We start from the raw sequence: 13,550 nt of genomic DNA, 5'->3' as shown, positions 1-13,550 counted from the left end.
AATCCCTTGGTTCAACTTTGTTCATAAATCGAGTTCTCAAAAAATTACGTAGTTATTGTTTGTTCCAAGTTAACATATAATTTATTTTTAATAATAAAATTTAATTTTACTTAACTTTTCTCTATATTCACAATAACATAATCATTACTTTTTTTTAATTATTTTCTTCAAATTACTTTTCATAAATTTTCTTATCAATTATCTAAATTAATTTTTTAATTCTATATCATCTCATCTATTCAATATTTTTTTCTTATATTTTTTTTCAATTCAACAATATAATCAATACTTTTTTATTATTTTATTTAAATCCTTCCAAGTACTTTTTTTAATTACTTTTATTTTTTTTACGAAATGCTAAGTAAATATGAGATGCTGAGCTAATTCGACTTCGGTTTACTTTTGGATTCTCATGAACGTGGATGTACGTATACCCACGAGAGCCGTTCCAGCCGGAACTCCCTCAATCTGTCGTCTTCCGCCCTGGCGTCCATTTGTTTGCCGTATTCTCTCTCTCTCTCTCTCTCTCTCTATCTCTCTATCTCTCTTTCTGCGTCTGAGCTCGCATTCCCTTCATCCAGTTGGCCGGGCTTCCTCCTTCTTCCGATGGAAGCAAACGCGATGTCGCTGCGCGGCGAGCTCCACCTCCTCTCCCCGGCGGCGAGGTTCCGGAGAGGAGTACCCCAGCACGCTCTTTGGCGCTCTCCTTCTATCCGCCACCGCTTGAAGTCCCGCAGCAGCTCTATAATCTCTGCTTCGAGCTCTACTACTGAAAGCGAATCGGTCTGTTCCCCCTCGTCGGACCGGCAGGAGGCCGAGAGTGGGAGTTCCTCTCGCGTGAATCCAGTCTATTCGCCGACACCGCCGAATCGGGAGCTGCGAACTCCTCACAGCGGGTAATTTGGGCTTAATCTGCTCAATGATTGTGATTCATGGAAATGCATGGGTCATTCTATTGAAAGCTCTGAACTTGGCCGTTGGCTTGCCCAGTAATTTGGCTCCAGTCTATTTGATTGTGCGATGCATTAGTGATTTCGATGATTGCTTGCGTATATCGTTGAATTGTATATATCTTTCATTGCTCGTTTCTTGCTTCCCTGCTGAACTGTGAGCTGATTGACCAGGTACCACTTCGATGGAACTACTCGGAAATTTTTTGAGGGTTGGTACTTTAAGGTGTCCATTCCCGAAGTGCGGCAGAGCTTCTGCTTCATGTATTCTGTAGAGAGTCCTGCCTTCACCAAGAAATTGAGTGCAGTAGAAGTGGCGCAATACGGACCCCGGTTTACTGGAGTTGGGGCTCAGATTCTTGGTGCTGATGACAAGTATATATGCCAGTATTCTGAGGATTCTTCAGACTTTTGGGGAAGTAAGTTCTTGGCCTTAGCAATGCTTAATTTGCATAACTTCTACCAGAAAAGTATATATTTGATTATATTGTGATAAAATTTGCTTATATGGTTGCAACTTCATTCTAGATGGCCATTAGGAAGGGGAAAAATGTTATGCTCGTCTAGGAGCGAATGTGGTTATGTTATGTTCCTCACTAATTTTTGTTGTGAATAAGTTAATTGGTTATGTCCTTTACTCTCATTAAATAAGTAGCCTTGGAAAAATGTTAATACAGGACACCTGCCTTTATTGGGGAAAAAAAAGGTTTGTGCTATTACTAGGAGATGATTTTACTTTTAGGCATCTTCACCAAGATGGGACTATATACTGGTCACATGTGTTGGAGCATTTTCCTGCTATATTATATCATTTTACTTTTAATTCCATCACTTGGCTGATGGCCGGTCCCCCAATTGGAAAAATTAATGCTTCTTCCTATTGAAAACTGCAGCTTATGCCCTGTATACATAGTTTGTGACAGTATCAGATTTTAATCTCAACATTTATATGGATAGGCAGGCACGAGCTGATGCTAGGGAATACTTTCATTTCTGCAAAAGACTCTAAGCCTCCAAATAAGGAGGTTCCTCCACAGGTAATCATGTATATTTACTATGAAAATTGCATTTTTTTGCTCATATGTATAATATGTGGACCTGTGCTGATCTCTAACCTGGTTCTGTGCAGTTTTGTTAGGATATATACTAATCATGACTGCGTATGAGAGTCTGTTTCTTATTATTTCATAAATTATATTTCATATATCTAGTAGTTTTACTAATATTTCTAGGCAGGGTTTATTTACCAAAAATGGATTAGGTCTTTCCAGTTGCGAACTTCCCAAGCAGCATCATTACTAAAATTTCTTTAATTGTCTGCTACTGCTCCTTTTTGTGGGTCAAAGCACATATCAATCACTTTTTTATTAGCTCCTGAAATAACCAGTAGTTACTATTGCTTATATTGCAATAGGTTGTCGTTTGAGTTCACTGCAGAGAGCAGGAGAACCTGCTTTGGTGATTGAAGACATAGCCAACCATAGGCTCTGTGGAATGATGTCTAGTGAAGTATTGAAATATTTCAAATTGATCCTTGCAGGACTTCAGTAGAAGGGTGTTGGAAGGCTTCCAAGTTACTCCACTCTGGCATCAAGGTTTTATACGCGACGATGGCAGGTGAATATTATACCTCTACATTTCATCACTATGTGTTAGTTAAGCAGGATTTTAGTTGATACAGCGTTAGTTCCCTTGGAAGAACTTTATTGCGGTTTTATCTCTTCCTCATTTCTACTCTTGCTGTCTCTGATCTTTGATGGAATTTCATGGTCCAGTGGAACACTAGTTTTAGAGAGATCGTAGTAGTGCATTTTATTTGCGAGGGCAGTTTAACTGTGTGAAACATTACACTCCGATAGACCAGCAATAGTGCGATTTTTTGCTATTAATGGTGGTAATTTTGAGGTTGACCCTGTACTAAATTACGTTAATCAGAATTGATGATGCATCGTCCATATTCTACCTGATTAGTTCTACTTTTTACATGAACAAGCTTCTCATGGCAGGTCTAATTATGTGGAAACTGTAAAAACTGCGTGTTGGGAATATAGCACCCGTCCTGTCTATGGGTGGGGTGACGTAGGGTCAACACAGAAGCCAACGGCAGGTTGGCTTGCAGCCTTTCCCGTATTTGAACCCCATTGGCAAGTTTGCATGGCAGGCGGGCTCTCGACAGGCAAGATCAAATGCATTATTCTGGCCAGCGGTTTCCTTGAATTAAGTTTGTTTTGGCTCCTTTTCTTTGACAAACTAAGGGAATTGAGTCTTATCCTTATTCATAGTAGAGGTTCCTTGGGTTGGTTACCGAATGTAGATTGGCAACTATGTTAATGCACTTTTCTTAGTCAGTATTGCTGCTTAGACATGCAGCGAAAACTGCATCTTCAGGATCTCCAATTGCACCTATATTTGATGCTGATTTCTTTATTAGCTCCAACAACTTTTGCTTAAGTTTGGAGACTTCGTGTCGAGTATGTACATGCTTTTTCAACTTGAGGATTTCCTTTTTTTTGCTTATCCAGGTTGGATAGAGTGGGATGGGAAAAGATTTGAATTTCAAAATGCACCCTCTTACTCCGAGAAGAATTGGGGTGGAGCCTTCCCAAGGAAATGGTTTTGGGTAAGACTTCTAGCATTTCTTTTGAATTTTTAGGAGCTGGTGAGATGTCACCTGGACTTCCCCTAATTCATGCAATACTGAATACTAGCGTCTTCGACCTTTTGCTTCTCTGAAGAAATCTCTGATGAGATTATGTATTTTTTCTACTTGTTGCTTGTTGTCATATCAGGTTCAGTGTAACGTCTTTGAAGGCGCAAGTGGTGAAGTAGCTTTGACTGCAGCGGGTGGATTGAGGCAGATACCTGGAGTGACTGAAACCTATGAAAATGCTGCGCTGGTACTTCTCAATATCTCCTGCCCACTGCATTGATATGACAGAACAATTCATTGGGTCTTATGGGAAATTGATTAATTTGTTGTGGAATCTACATACATGCCTTTTCCTGCAAAACCCTTCACTAGTTGGTTTCAGTGAGGAAGTATTCCTATTATTTAATACTTTCCTGGTTATTGTACTTGCAAGCTTCGGAATTGATTGGAAAACTCCAAGAACCTTGTTAAAAAATCATATCCAAGAGAAAAGAAGATGAGAACTGAAAGAGTATTGATTCAAACTATTTTCTAGGTTCCATTCTTGTTGCTCTCATCCATGACATATTTTTAGATCCCTAAAACGCGTTTATTTATTAAAGCCGCCCCAATATAAGCTAGAATCGAGTTGATTCTGTTAAGACAAGATTTCTGATATTATTAAGATAATGCATATTGTTGCAGGTTGGAGTTCATTATGATGGAAAATTCTATGAATTTGTGCCATGGAATGGATTTGTTGAGTGGGAAATTAATACATGGGGTTTCTGGTACATGACAGCAGAGAATAATAGTCATAAGGTACTGTATACTCCATAGATCTTGCAAACTTAGATTTCTTACATGTATCATTTATTAAGTTGACAGAGCTTAGTTGTGTACCTTGTCCATGTGCTGGACCTCCATCTCCAATTCTGCTCATAGATGAATATATATTCATCAGAATTGTATCCAAAATGTTCTGCTTAAAATCTCTCAATCCTTTATACGTCTTCATATTTAATGCATGTGAACAGCTCACCCAAAATCCCTATTAATCTTTTATGCCATTGTTTAGTATGATTGCATTTGCTGTGGAACGGCTCACCCAAAATCCCTTTCCTTTCATTCTCGTCTACATAATGGATGTCTAGAAACTGATGAGATTTGTGCTCATGGAAAACTGAAAACATGAAAATAGTGTCTAGGCCAAGCACAAGCTGTTGAGCTGCGTAATGAAGAAGATTTATTTATTTATTTTTGTTGACTTTGCCAGGTTGAATTGGAGGCCACTACAGAGGATCCGGGTACAACATTGCGTGCTCCAACTGCTGAAGCCGGGCTTGCTCCAGCTTGCAAAGACACTTGTTTTGGTAGGCTAAGACTGCAAATATGGGAAAAGAGATATGATGGCAGTAAAGGCAAGGTTGGTCTCTTTTCCCGTGATCAGATGTCATTTCGAGGGGACATGGTTTTTAAACTGCCGGGACATTTTTGGATGCGAAGGATTTTAATACCTCATATCGCTCTGCTTGCGGCCTGGTAGTTGCATCTGCAGGTTGAGTTTTCTAGGTTTCTCATTCCAACAATGAAGATTGCCCTGTGGCAATATAATCCATTTCCTCCTGATGACTTTAGATCATCTCCTGTCAAAATCACGTTGCTAGAATTTGCGTTTATCGTCAAGGTATCATCTGCCTCAAGTCTTGAAGGTTTTGTTATGCGCAGGTAGTTTTAGACGTAACGAGTAACATGGCGGCACTAGAAGTCGGTGGAGGACCGTGGTTCAGCACGTGGAAGGGCAGGACAAATACACCAGAGCTCCTTAACCGTGTCGTGGGAGCGCCAATTGATGTGGAAAGTATCTTTAGTTTGGCCCCAATTTTTAAGCCCCCTGGCCTGTAACTCTAATGGGCAATAAGCTTCTTATGAATGGAGGATGGGTGTCAGAGAATTATCGATATAGAAGCTTGAATTTGAAAATAATAATGAAATTGTTGTAATGTAACATTGGTAATTGACATAGCAAGCTTCATCGGCTTGCGAGAGCGGCGAGCAGAGCACGCCTGAGGTTGATGCATCAAGTTTTGTAAATCATGTGTTGGGCTCGGAAAACCCGAGCTCGACAAGCAGGCCGAATCTGTAGAACCGAGGCCCTGTAGAATAGCTAAATGCATATTGACCCCCAGGTCGTGACCCCTCGAGGAATATATGGATGGAGTTATATATATATATCCCTTTCAGAATTCCACGGAGCATTTTGTGTCTCAAACCTTATGCCCTGACCGGAAGAAATGTGTATGCGCTAAAAGCTTAAAATGATTCGCAACATTTCACTCGTTAGGTTTAGATGGTTTGGCAGTTTCATTGTAGTCTTTTTCTTTATATTTTAAGTTATTATTAATATACGGTAAGTTATAAAAAATTGTCTTAAATTTTTATTTATCCTGTTTGCCTAAAGTATGGCCTCCCCGATTAATATCTATGAGTAAATTAACAAATTGCTTATCGAGAGATTGATGTTCTATCAAATTTTACATTGAGCAATTTTTTACATCGACTCAACCCTTGACTGACTCTGCTACCGTTAGTCTCCCGTTATAAATTGGATGGAAGATATCAAAAAAATTATTTTTAATTCATTTGGTGATTCTTTTAATTCTTTAATAATATATTATTTTATTCGATCTTATAATTAAATAAAAAATCTGAAAAAAAAATTATGTAATCTATCTATTGTATATATGTAAAGTAGACTCCGATTGATGAGAGAGCTCCGTTTGATCGACGAGAGCTTTTCTTTTGATGTTCCCTCAGCTCGAGATGCAACGCAACGTCTTTTGGTGTTCCCTCTATCTATTCTGTTCTCAGTAATACTCAGAGGATTAACTATTATGGGGACAATGTCCTTACATATTTATGGTTGGTGGAAATTCATTATCTTTTCCCTCATATTATCAGTAGATCTCCTCGGAGATTGTCATGGCGAGAAAGGGATCAACAACAAACGACAAACAAAATGTTGATGAGACATGATTTTACTAACCGCTACGGCTTATGAATCTGCTCGTCTTCGGCCAGCATGGCCGCTGCTACAGAGATGCTCCCTTGAAAATGGTAAAAGTGCCTGGATTTGCTAAAAGAACTCTGTTAATAAGTTCAACTGGTAAACAACTTATTGTCCATAAGAAAGCCATCTAATATTCATGACGGTTGGAACAGGGAAAACCTGGCGATTTTCTCCATTTTCAATGAGTTCTAAGGGATAGATCGTCGATTTACTTTATAATACAAAATTTTTGTTCGCGGCATCGTTTGCCCTCTTTGATTTCTTATTCCAGGTGGGGAAATTATCGCTGACTCCTGCGTGGACTTGATTCAGTTCTCTCTTTTTAGCTGAAAAACGATCAGCCTTATTAGTTACTGGATCGCTTCTCATCCAACATCCAGATTTGCATCATAAATGTGGTGCTGTAATACCAGCCGGAGCAGTGTTGGTACTGCTGGTGCAGTCGGTACAGATGGATGATTCCAGCTGGGGGAAGGATGCCACCGAATTCAATCCATATCGCTTCTTATTGACAGCCCAAGAGGAATCTGATTCAGCAAAGGTTACAGGTATCACTTCAGTAAATCAGCAGTAGCAAAAACTGTGATCTTTCTTTTTGAGCACCCACCTTCACAGGGTATGGCACCTAGGCGCTCATAATGCAACGTTCACAAAGTACAAACTCCATATATTGTGGTAGATGGCTGTTTGGTTCAGCAGATCTGCATTTGTCACGTTTGAACAACTACCTTTGGACTACGGAAGATTGAACAACAATTATGAGATGCCGACAAACCATCTAAGTTCCTTCACCACATAGTTGCTTCTAGACTACCACAGCAACGCTCCCAGAGTGTTATGTGAGAAACAAAGCTTCGGATTGTGACACACTATCTGTTTCCCTCCTGTGTAAGATCCACCACTTCTGTTTCGGATGAATCGAGTAATCAGAAAACGAGTGGTCATATGCAATTCTCGTCCCATCATGCCAGACAAGACCTTTCTGTCATTGATGCATTCATGCAACCGAGATCTCATTCATAGTTCTATGAAAGTCTGATTAATCCTCTATTCGACTACTATGAATGGGATCTTGGTTGCTTTCCTCCGTGAAAGGGAACGATTCGGTGAGAGGGACGCTTAAGAACAGGGAGCATTATTGGGCTATGCTAGGGCCTTGACCCCCAGGATGAGGTCTGGTGCTGACCGCATGATCATCATTGAATGAGAAAATCCAAATCCAAAGAATTATAGACGGCAACAAAGAAGAAGCTGTAACTGGAAATGCTGATTATGATAAAATTTATCCAACTCACTGTCTATATGCTGAAGCTCGGGTAGGAAGTAACCTGTCGTGCTTAAATTGAAGCAACTAATCCCAATATGAATTTCTAGCATTTTAGAGCCCTCAATGTCACTCCCCCAGCAAATACTTACTATTTCATGGGTTGCAAACCGTGATTGGATTGATGATATTTACACGCCACTACTGATTAACCTGTGCTGGGGGCTCAAGGCAGTGTTCGTCAAGTCTACAAGCTGTGTATCCATTCCATGAACTGAACAATTTTGCAGTCACATAAATTTTGGGACCCCTGCTTTGATCAGATTCTGACAAGTTCGGAGAGTCTCTGGAATTTCGGTAGATTTTTGGACATGCTAGAGACTGTACCAGCAATGTGTGAATGATTAACCTCCAGATTGTTGCATGCCCAATTCAGCAAAAGTAAAATGTAGGACCCCAGAAAAAAAATGTTAAAGAAGGGCCTATGCACCTGCTTCATTGAATCCCTGAAAGTGCAGACACCGGAAGCCATATGAGCGCTGCTGTTCGGAATTACCACAGAAGAGTTACGTATATTATCAAAAGTCAAAACATTCCATAAAAATAAAAGCATGGACTGATGTTAAATTATCCAAAACTCCATACCATGTTGTGGCTGAAGCAATCATCAGTCACATTAATACTCCTCTCCAGCATTCAGCAGTGCCTTGAGAATTAGATCCATCGACAAGGAACGACAAGGGTGAGCTTAGTTTGGAAGGTTACACTATTCTGTCTCCAAGAACAGCTCTCTCTCTCTATCTCTCGCCAGCGAACAAGTGACAGGTTTCCCGTCTACCAGAAAAATAAAGGGGGAAGAATGATTCAGATTATTTCTTTGTACTGACCATATATGAACAGCATCGAAGGAGGAAATTTTAATTGGAAGAAATTTGAGAGAGCAAAAGAAGAAGCAGCGGGACCTGGAAATGCTGGTCTTTTGGAAGATAAAATTTACCCAACACTCTTCATATATGCCGAAGTTTGGAAGTTGATACAATAACGTCAGCAATTCACCTTTCCTCTTTTAGAAACTCGAATTAGGAAGATGAATTTTTCAGCTTGGGATAAAATGATCTCGACAGCTTAGAGGAACTACCATCCTGCTTAAAATTGATTGACGCAACTGAGGGAAGATGAAGGAGACCATTGGTCATTCAACGGATAGGAACATGGCGGATGTGAGAAATCTTAGGCCACTCCTCTCCTTCGGTATACTCTTTGAGTTCAAGGAATTTAAGTGAGGTGAGATTGAAAAACCACTTGGGAGATGACGTAACGTACACGCAAAGAACCTGTCAGACCCTTTAATTCAGCAAAATATCGAAAATACGACCTTCAATCGCTATTGATTCTTCGAATTCCTAGGAAATTGACATCCAATTCGAAACTAATCCGATAATGGGCAAAGAGCACGAAAGTTCCAATTTTTATAAATTGATCAAAAGACAACTACTCAACCCTAGGGTTTTACAATTCTTAAATAGGAATTAAAATGCCTAAATTACATGAAAGACATAACTTTTTCTAAAATTGCAAAAACGCCCGAATAACATAAAAATGCTTGTCTGAGGCCCTAAATGATGAAATTTGGCTTAAATCTTGTCTTTTCACAGTCATAGGCTGTCAGTTGTGCTCTGGAGGTCATTTTCCTTAGACAGGGTTGTTAGAACCTATTTTGCCGCATCAAGAGGTTGGTGCAGTAAGCGAGAGTTATGCTTTGTTTGGTTTCACAATATGATTTTAAAATCACACTTTTAACTTAATCCTACCAACAATAAAACAAAATAACTCATACAAAGTCAAAATGTAAACCCCATTTATACCACTTTTTTTCAAAATCAAAATCTGATTTGGTTTCAAAACGCAGCAAAGACTTTCACGGTTAGTGAGGTGTTGATTCCACCACGAGAGAATCTCCATCTTAGGGATACCATAGAATCGCAGCTCTCTAAGTTTAGCGAGCTGTATATTAGGTTGCCCATGTTCTTGATCTTCTGACTTCCCTGAGAAGTCAAGCAGTGGGCAGGATTCTAAGTGCAATGACTCGAGGGTGGTGAGAAGCGGAAGAATCAGTACTCCAGGCAGAGGCTTCAAGCCAAGGCAAAACCGAATCACTAAATGCTTAAGATTGGAGAGGCACTGGAACCACTCAGGCAAAGCCTTCATCTTTATGAATTTCTTCGATCCTAAGATAGCGGAGTTGGTGATGACCCTGAAGCAACTGCTGATTCAGATTGTGAGTGCCTTCACCACCACCACCTTCGTCATCGTCGTCATCATCACCTTCGGTGGATAAATCAAGCTCTTTGCAATTAGAAATTTCCAGCGTCTCAACGGCGGGTAGGTATTGGAGGATCGCCCTCCCAGAGAGAGCTTTCAGGCAGGTGCGGTGACGGATTACAAGAGACTGGATTGCGTGACTTGAATTTTTTTTTATATTTCAAATGGCATACATACACATACATACTTCTGATTTTTTTTTTTTAATTTCAAATGGCATACATACACATACATACTTATATATATACATATGTTATATATATGTTGCTGGAGAAATTATAAAACAAAAACAAAAAGGAGTGGAGGCATGGACCCCACGTGGTCAACATTCCTCCCCCATTAATTTTTCCTGTTCTTTGCTGTTCTGTTTCCTTGGGGGGGGGGGGGGGGGGGGGGGGGGGGGGGGGGGGGGGGGGTGGGGAGTCGAAGGGAAACAAAGCAAGGAAGTGTCGAGATAGAGAGAGAAAGAGGAGTGTGGAGATAGCAAGGAAGAGCTTGACTTTGCTCTCTGATTCGATGGTCGACCAATTCAGCTCCCTGCTCTTCCTCCAATTAGCAGCAGAACCCTCTCAAAAAAAGAGGAATCGGTGACATTTCTTATCCCTAATCTAGACTGTTAACTAGTGGACTGGTATGGGATGTTGGCCCTATTATTTTGGAGATGTTTTGCTTGGCTTTAAATACTGAAAATCATGGTGAAGTGCTAAGTTGATTGGTTAGATGGTTCTTGGTGTAATTTTGGGGCAATTTAGATCGGTTTGGATAATTTGAGGTTGGGGAAAACGCTGGATGATAAGATGTTATTAGTTCGAAAATTTTATATGGTTAGGCTTCTCTGATCATTTGAATGGTGTGGCCTTTTACGGAATTGGTTTTCGTTATACGGTTTGAAAGTTATCGCGATTCCAAATTTTGAAAATCATAACGAAACGTCAACTTCGACCTGCATTTTTGAACTGATTTCTTCATGTTTTGACATGTCCGTTTGTTTCTAAAACATAGCCCACACTATAAGCTTTCCAGAGACTCCAAAATTGTAGTATTCGGAGTTTTATAGAGAGAGAGCCGAGTTTTCGAAGTTGGGTCATCGCTTGGTCCGGGTTTGTTTCGCAACAGCCCGCACCAGCAACTTCAGGAGGCTCGTCAGGCTCGCTCAGACATCGGATTGCAATGATTTTTGTTCGTATAGATTCGTGTCTAAATCTACTATTTTAGGTAAAATTTTGGAATTTTTCTGAAATAACAATATTAACTATCATATTTTCCATAATGTGCGGGTTTATTGAATTTTCTTTCCTCGAGTCCAACATTGACCACTTTCATGTTCTTTAAGCTCGATCTTCCTTGTTGGTCATATTTGATTTTGGTATGTTAAGTCGATTTCTGTCTTCTCAAGTTAGAAATGTTACTTTTACTAATGTTTGGACTTTGGACCGGTAAATTCGTTTTAAATGTGCTCGTATGTATTTGGTCTTTTATGAATCTCTCATTTACCTTGAAATTAACAAGAGCAATCAATTTTGTTTAAATGAGAATTATGGAGATTGTTTTAGGTAGTTTTTGACATAGATGAGAAATGCACATAATGAATATGATATATATATATATATATATATATCTGGACTTATTGAAAATAATAGGCTATAAAAAAGATTGTGGAAGGTGTCAGAAGTTCCTAAGATGGTACTATATTTTATTATCTAATCTAACGCTTGCAAATAATAGGGATCATGGATACTGAATCCTTACACTCTGAAGGGTTGCCTCAATTTGCTATCTTTCTAGAGATTTACTTCATTCCATTGTGAAATGACATATATATATATATATATATATATATTATGTGAGTACTCTATTCACTTGTGAAATGATGTATTATAGTTATATAAATTATTTAAGAAGAATATTATGATAGTTAGAGATTAAGGAATCAGTCTTGTATATGTTGTTTGTGTATGAAATATGTGATGATAACATGCTGCCATTGTAATGTGATTTGGATTATGCTTGTGTATGATGACATATGATGTGAGATGGCATGTCTGCAATTAATTATGCTTGTGTTTTTATTTTAAATATAACCATAGGATTGCTGGACTCGGTGGATTATAAAATGGGCTTGATTGGCCGCTGGACCCGGCGGAATATAAATATGGGTCAGATCGGCCGTTGGACTCGGCGAAATATAAATAGGGGCATGATTGGCCGCTGGACCTGGCGGAATATAAATATGGGCCGGATCAGCCGCTGGACCCGGCGGAATAGAAAAAGGGACCCGATCGGCCGCTTGACCCAACGGAATATAAATTAAAGTCAACTCTTACCGCCAGAGGTTAATAGGCGGCCCCCGCTTATGAGATATGGATATTGAGAGTTAAGGATGATATGAATGAGATATGCGGGGTCACAATAATGTCATAACACTGTTGTGAGGAAATGCAACCCTATGGCTATATAGATTGATTGTGTTGTATATTGTTTGTTTAGTATGATTGTTAGAGATGTGATGATTGTTAAGATTGTCTGAAGTTATTCTGTGAAAGCCGTGTTGTTGTTAGAATTTGATCTGTCAAGCTATTGTGTTGTGAGTTGCTATGGAACACTAATGAATGGATATTTGAAGTTTACATGATATAGGATATTAGAGAAATGATTGGAAGAGTTGTGTGTATTTGTTAGTGGGACTTAAGTTTAGTATTGGATAAAATTAATTTTTGTTAAATATGTATATATATAATATAATATATACCGCTTATATATGCGGGTAAGCTGATAGCTAGATTGAATGTGATTGTATTATTTATTTGAATATTTGTTTCCTTGCAATTAAATATTATTTAATAATAATAAGTCATTTTGCTTTGAAATATAGTACTCATTGAGATACAACTCACATTCTGCATATATTTTTCAGATGAGCGAGAGCTAGACTAGCAGTACTGGAGAACTCTTTTGATATCGGGGATCAGCTCGGAGGACTAGGTAGGAGTATTAGTTATTTGATAAGTATTTTTTTTGTATAGAATGTATTTGAATATATTACGACATGAAATTTTTGTTTAGTTTTGGTTTAGTGATTGGTTGAGAAAAGAAAATTAATCTCTTTTGAGATATATATACATATTAGAGCTTGCTGGATTGGTTTTATATTTTTGAGAGTCTATTGAAACCTTGTTTTATGTTAATAGTTATGTGGTAACGAATATCAAAGAAAAATAAGGGAAATTCAGCTGAAATTTCGGGTTGTGACAAGACTGGAGTAACAGTAGGGATTGAAACAAGTCCACCAGAAAGTGCTCTGCGTCCACCACAACT

General features: G+C 38.9%; 1 protein-coding gene across 1 annotated transcript; it reads left to right on the top strand.

Moving 5' to 3' along the window:
- The first annotated feature begins 391 nt into the window (after nucleotides 1–391).
- Nucleotides 392–5,826, top strand: LOC116188473 (tocopherol cyclase, chloroplastic). Its single transcript, XM_031517855.1, has 11 exons — nucleotides 392–503; nucleotides 582–896; nucleotides 1,125–1,369; nucleotides 1,908–1,987; nucleotides 2,491–2,567; nucleotides 2,957–3,126; nucleotides 3,473–3,570; nucleotides 3,740–3,847; nucleotides 4,285–4,401; nucleotides 4,856–5,005; nucleotides 5,308–5,826. Exons 2-11 carry the CDS (start codon nucleotides 607–609, stop codon nucleotides 5,482–5,484), a joined length of 1,512 nt encoding a protein of 503 aa, XP_031373715.1. The 5' UTR covers nucleotides 392–503; nucleotides 582–606; the 3' UTR covers nucleotides 5,485–5,826.
- The last annotated feature ends 7,724 nt before the right edge of the window (nucleotides 5,827–13,550 follow it).

Source organism: Punica granatum, chromosome 8 (assembly GCF_007655135.1).
Source record: "Punica granatum isolate Tunisia-2019 chromosome 8, ASM765513v2, whole genome shotgun sequence".
Taxonomy (NCBI): domain Eukaryota; kingdom Viridiplantae; phylum Streptophyta; class Magnoliopsida; order Myrtales; family Lythraceae; genus Punica; species Punica granatum.
This window is presented reverse-complemented; position numbering and strand designations above follow the sequence as displayed.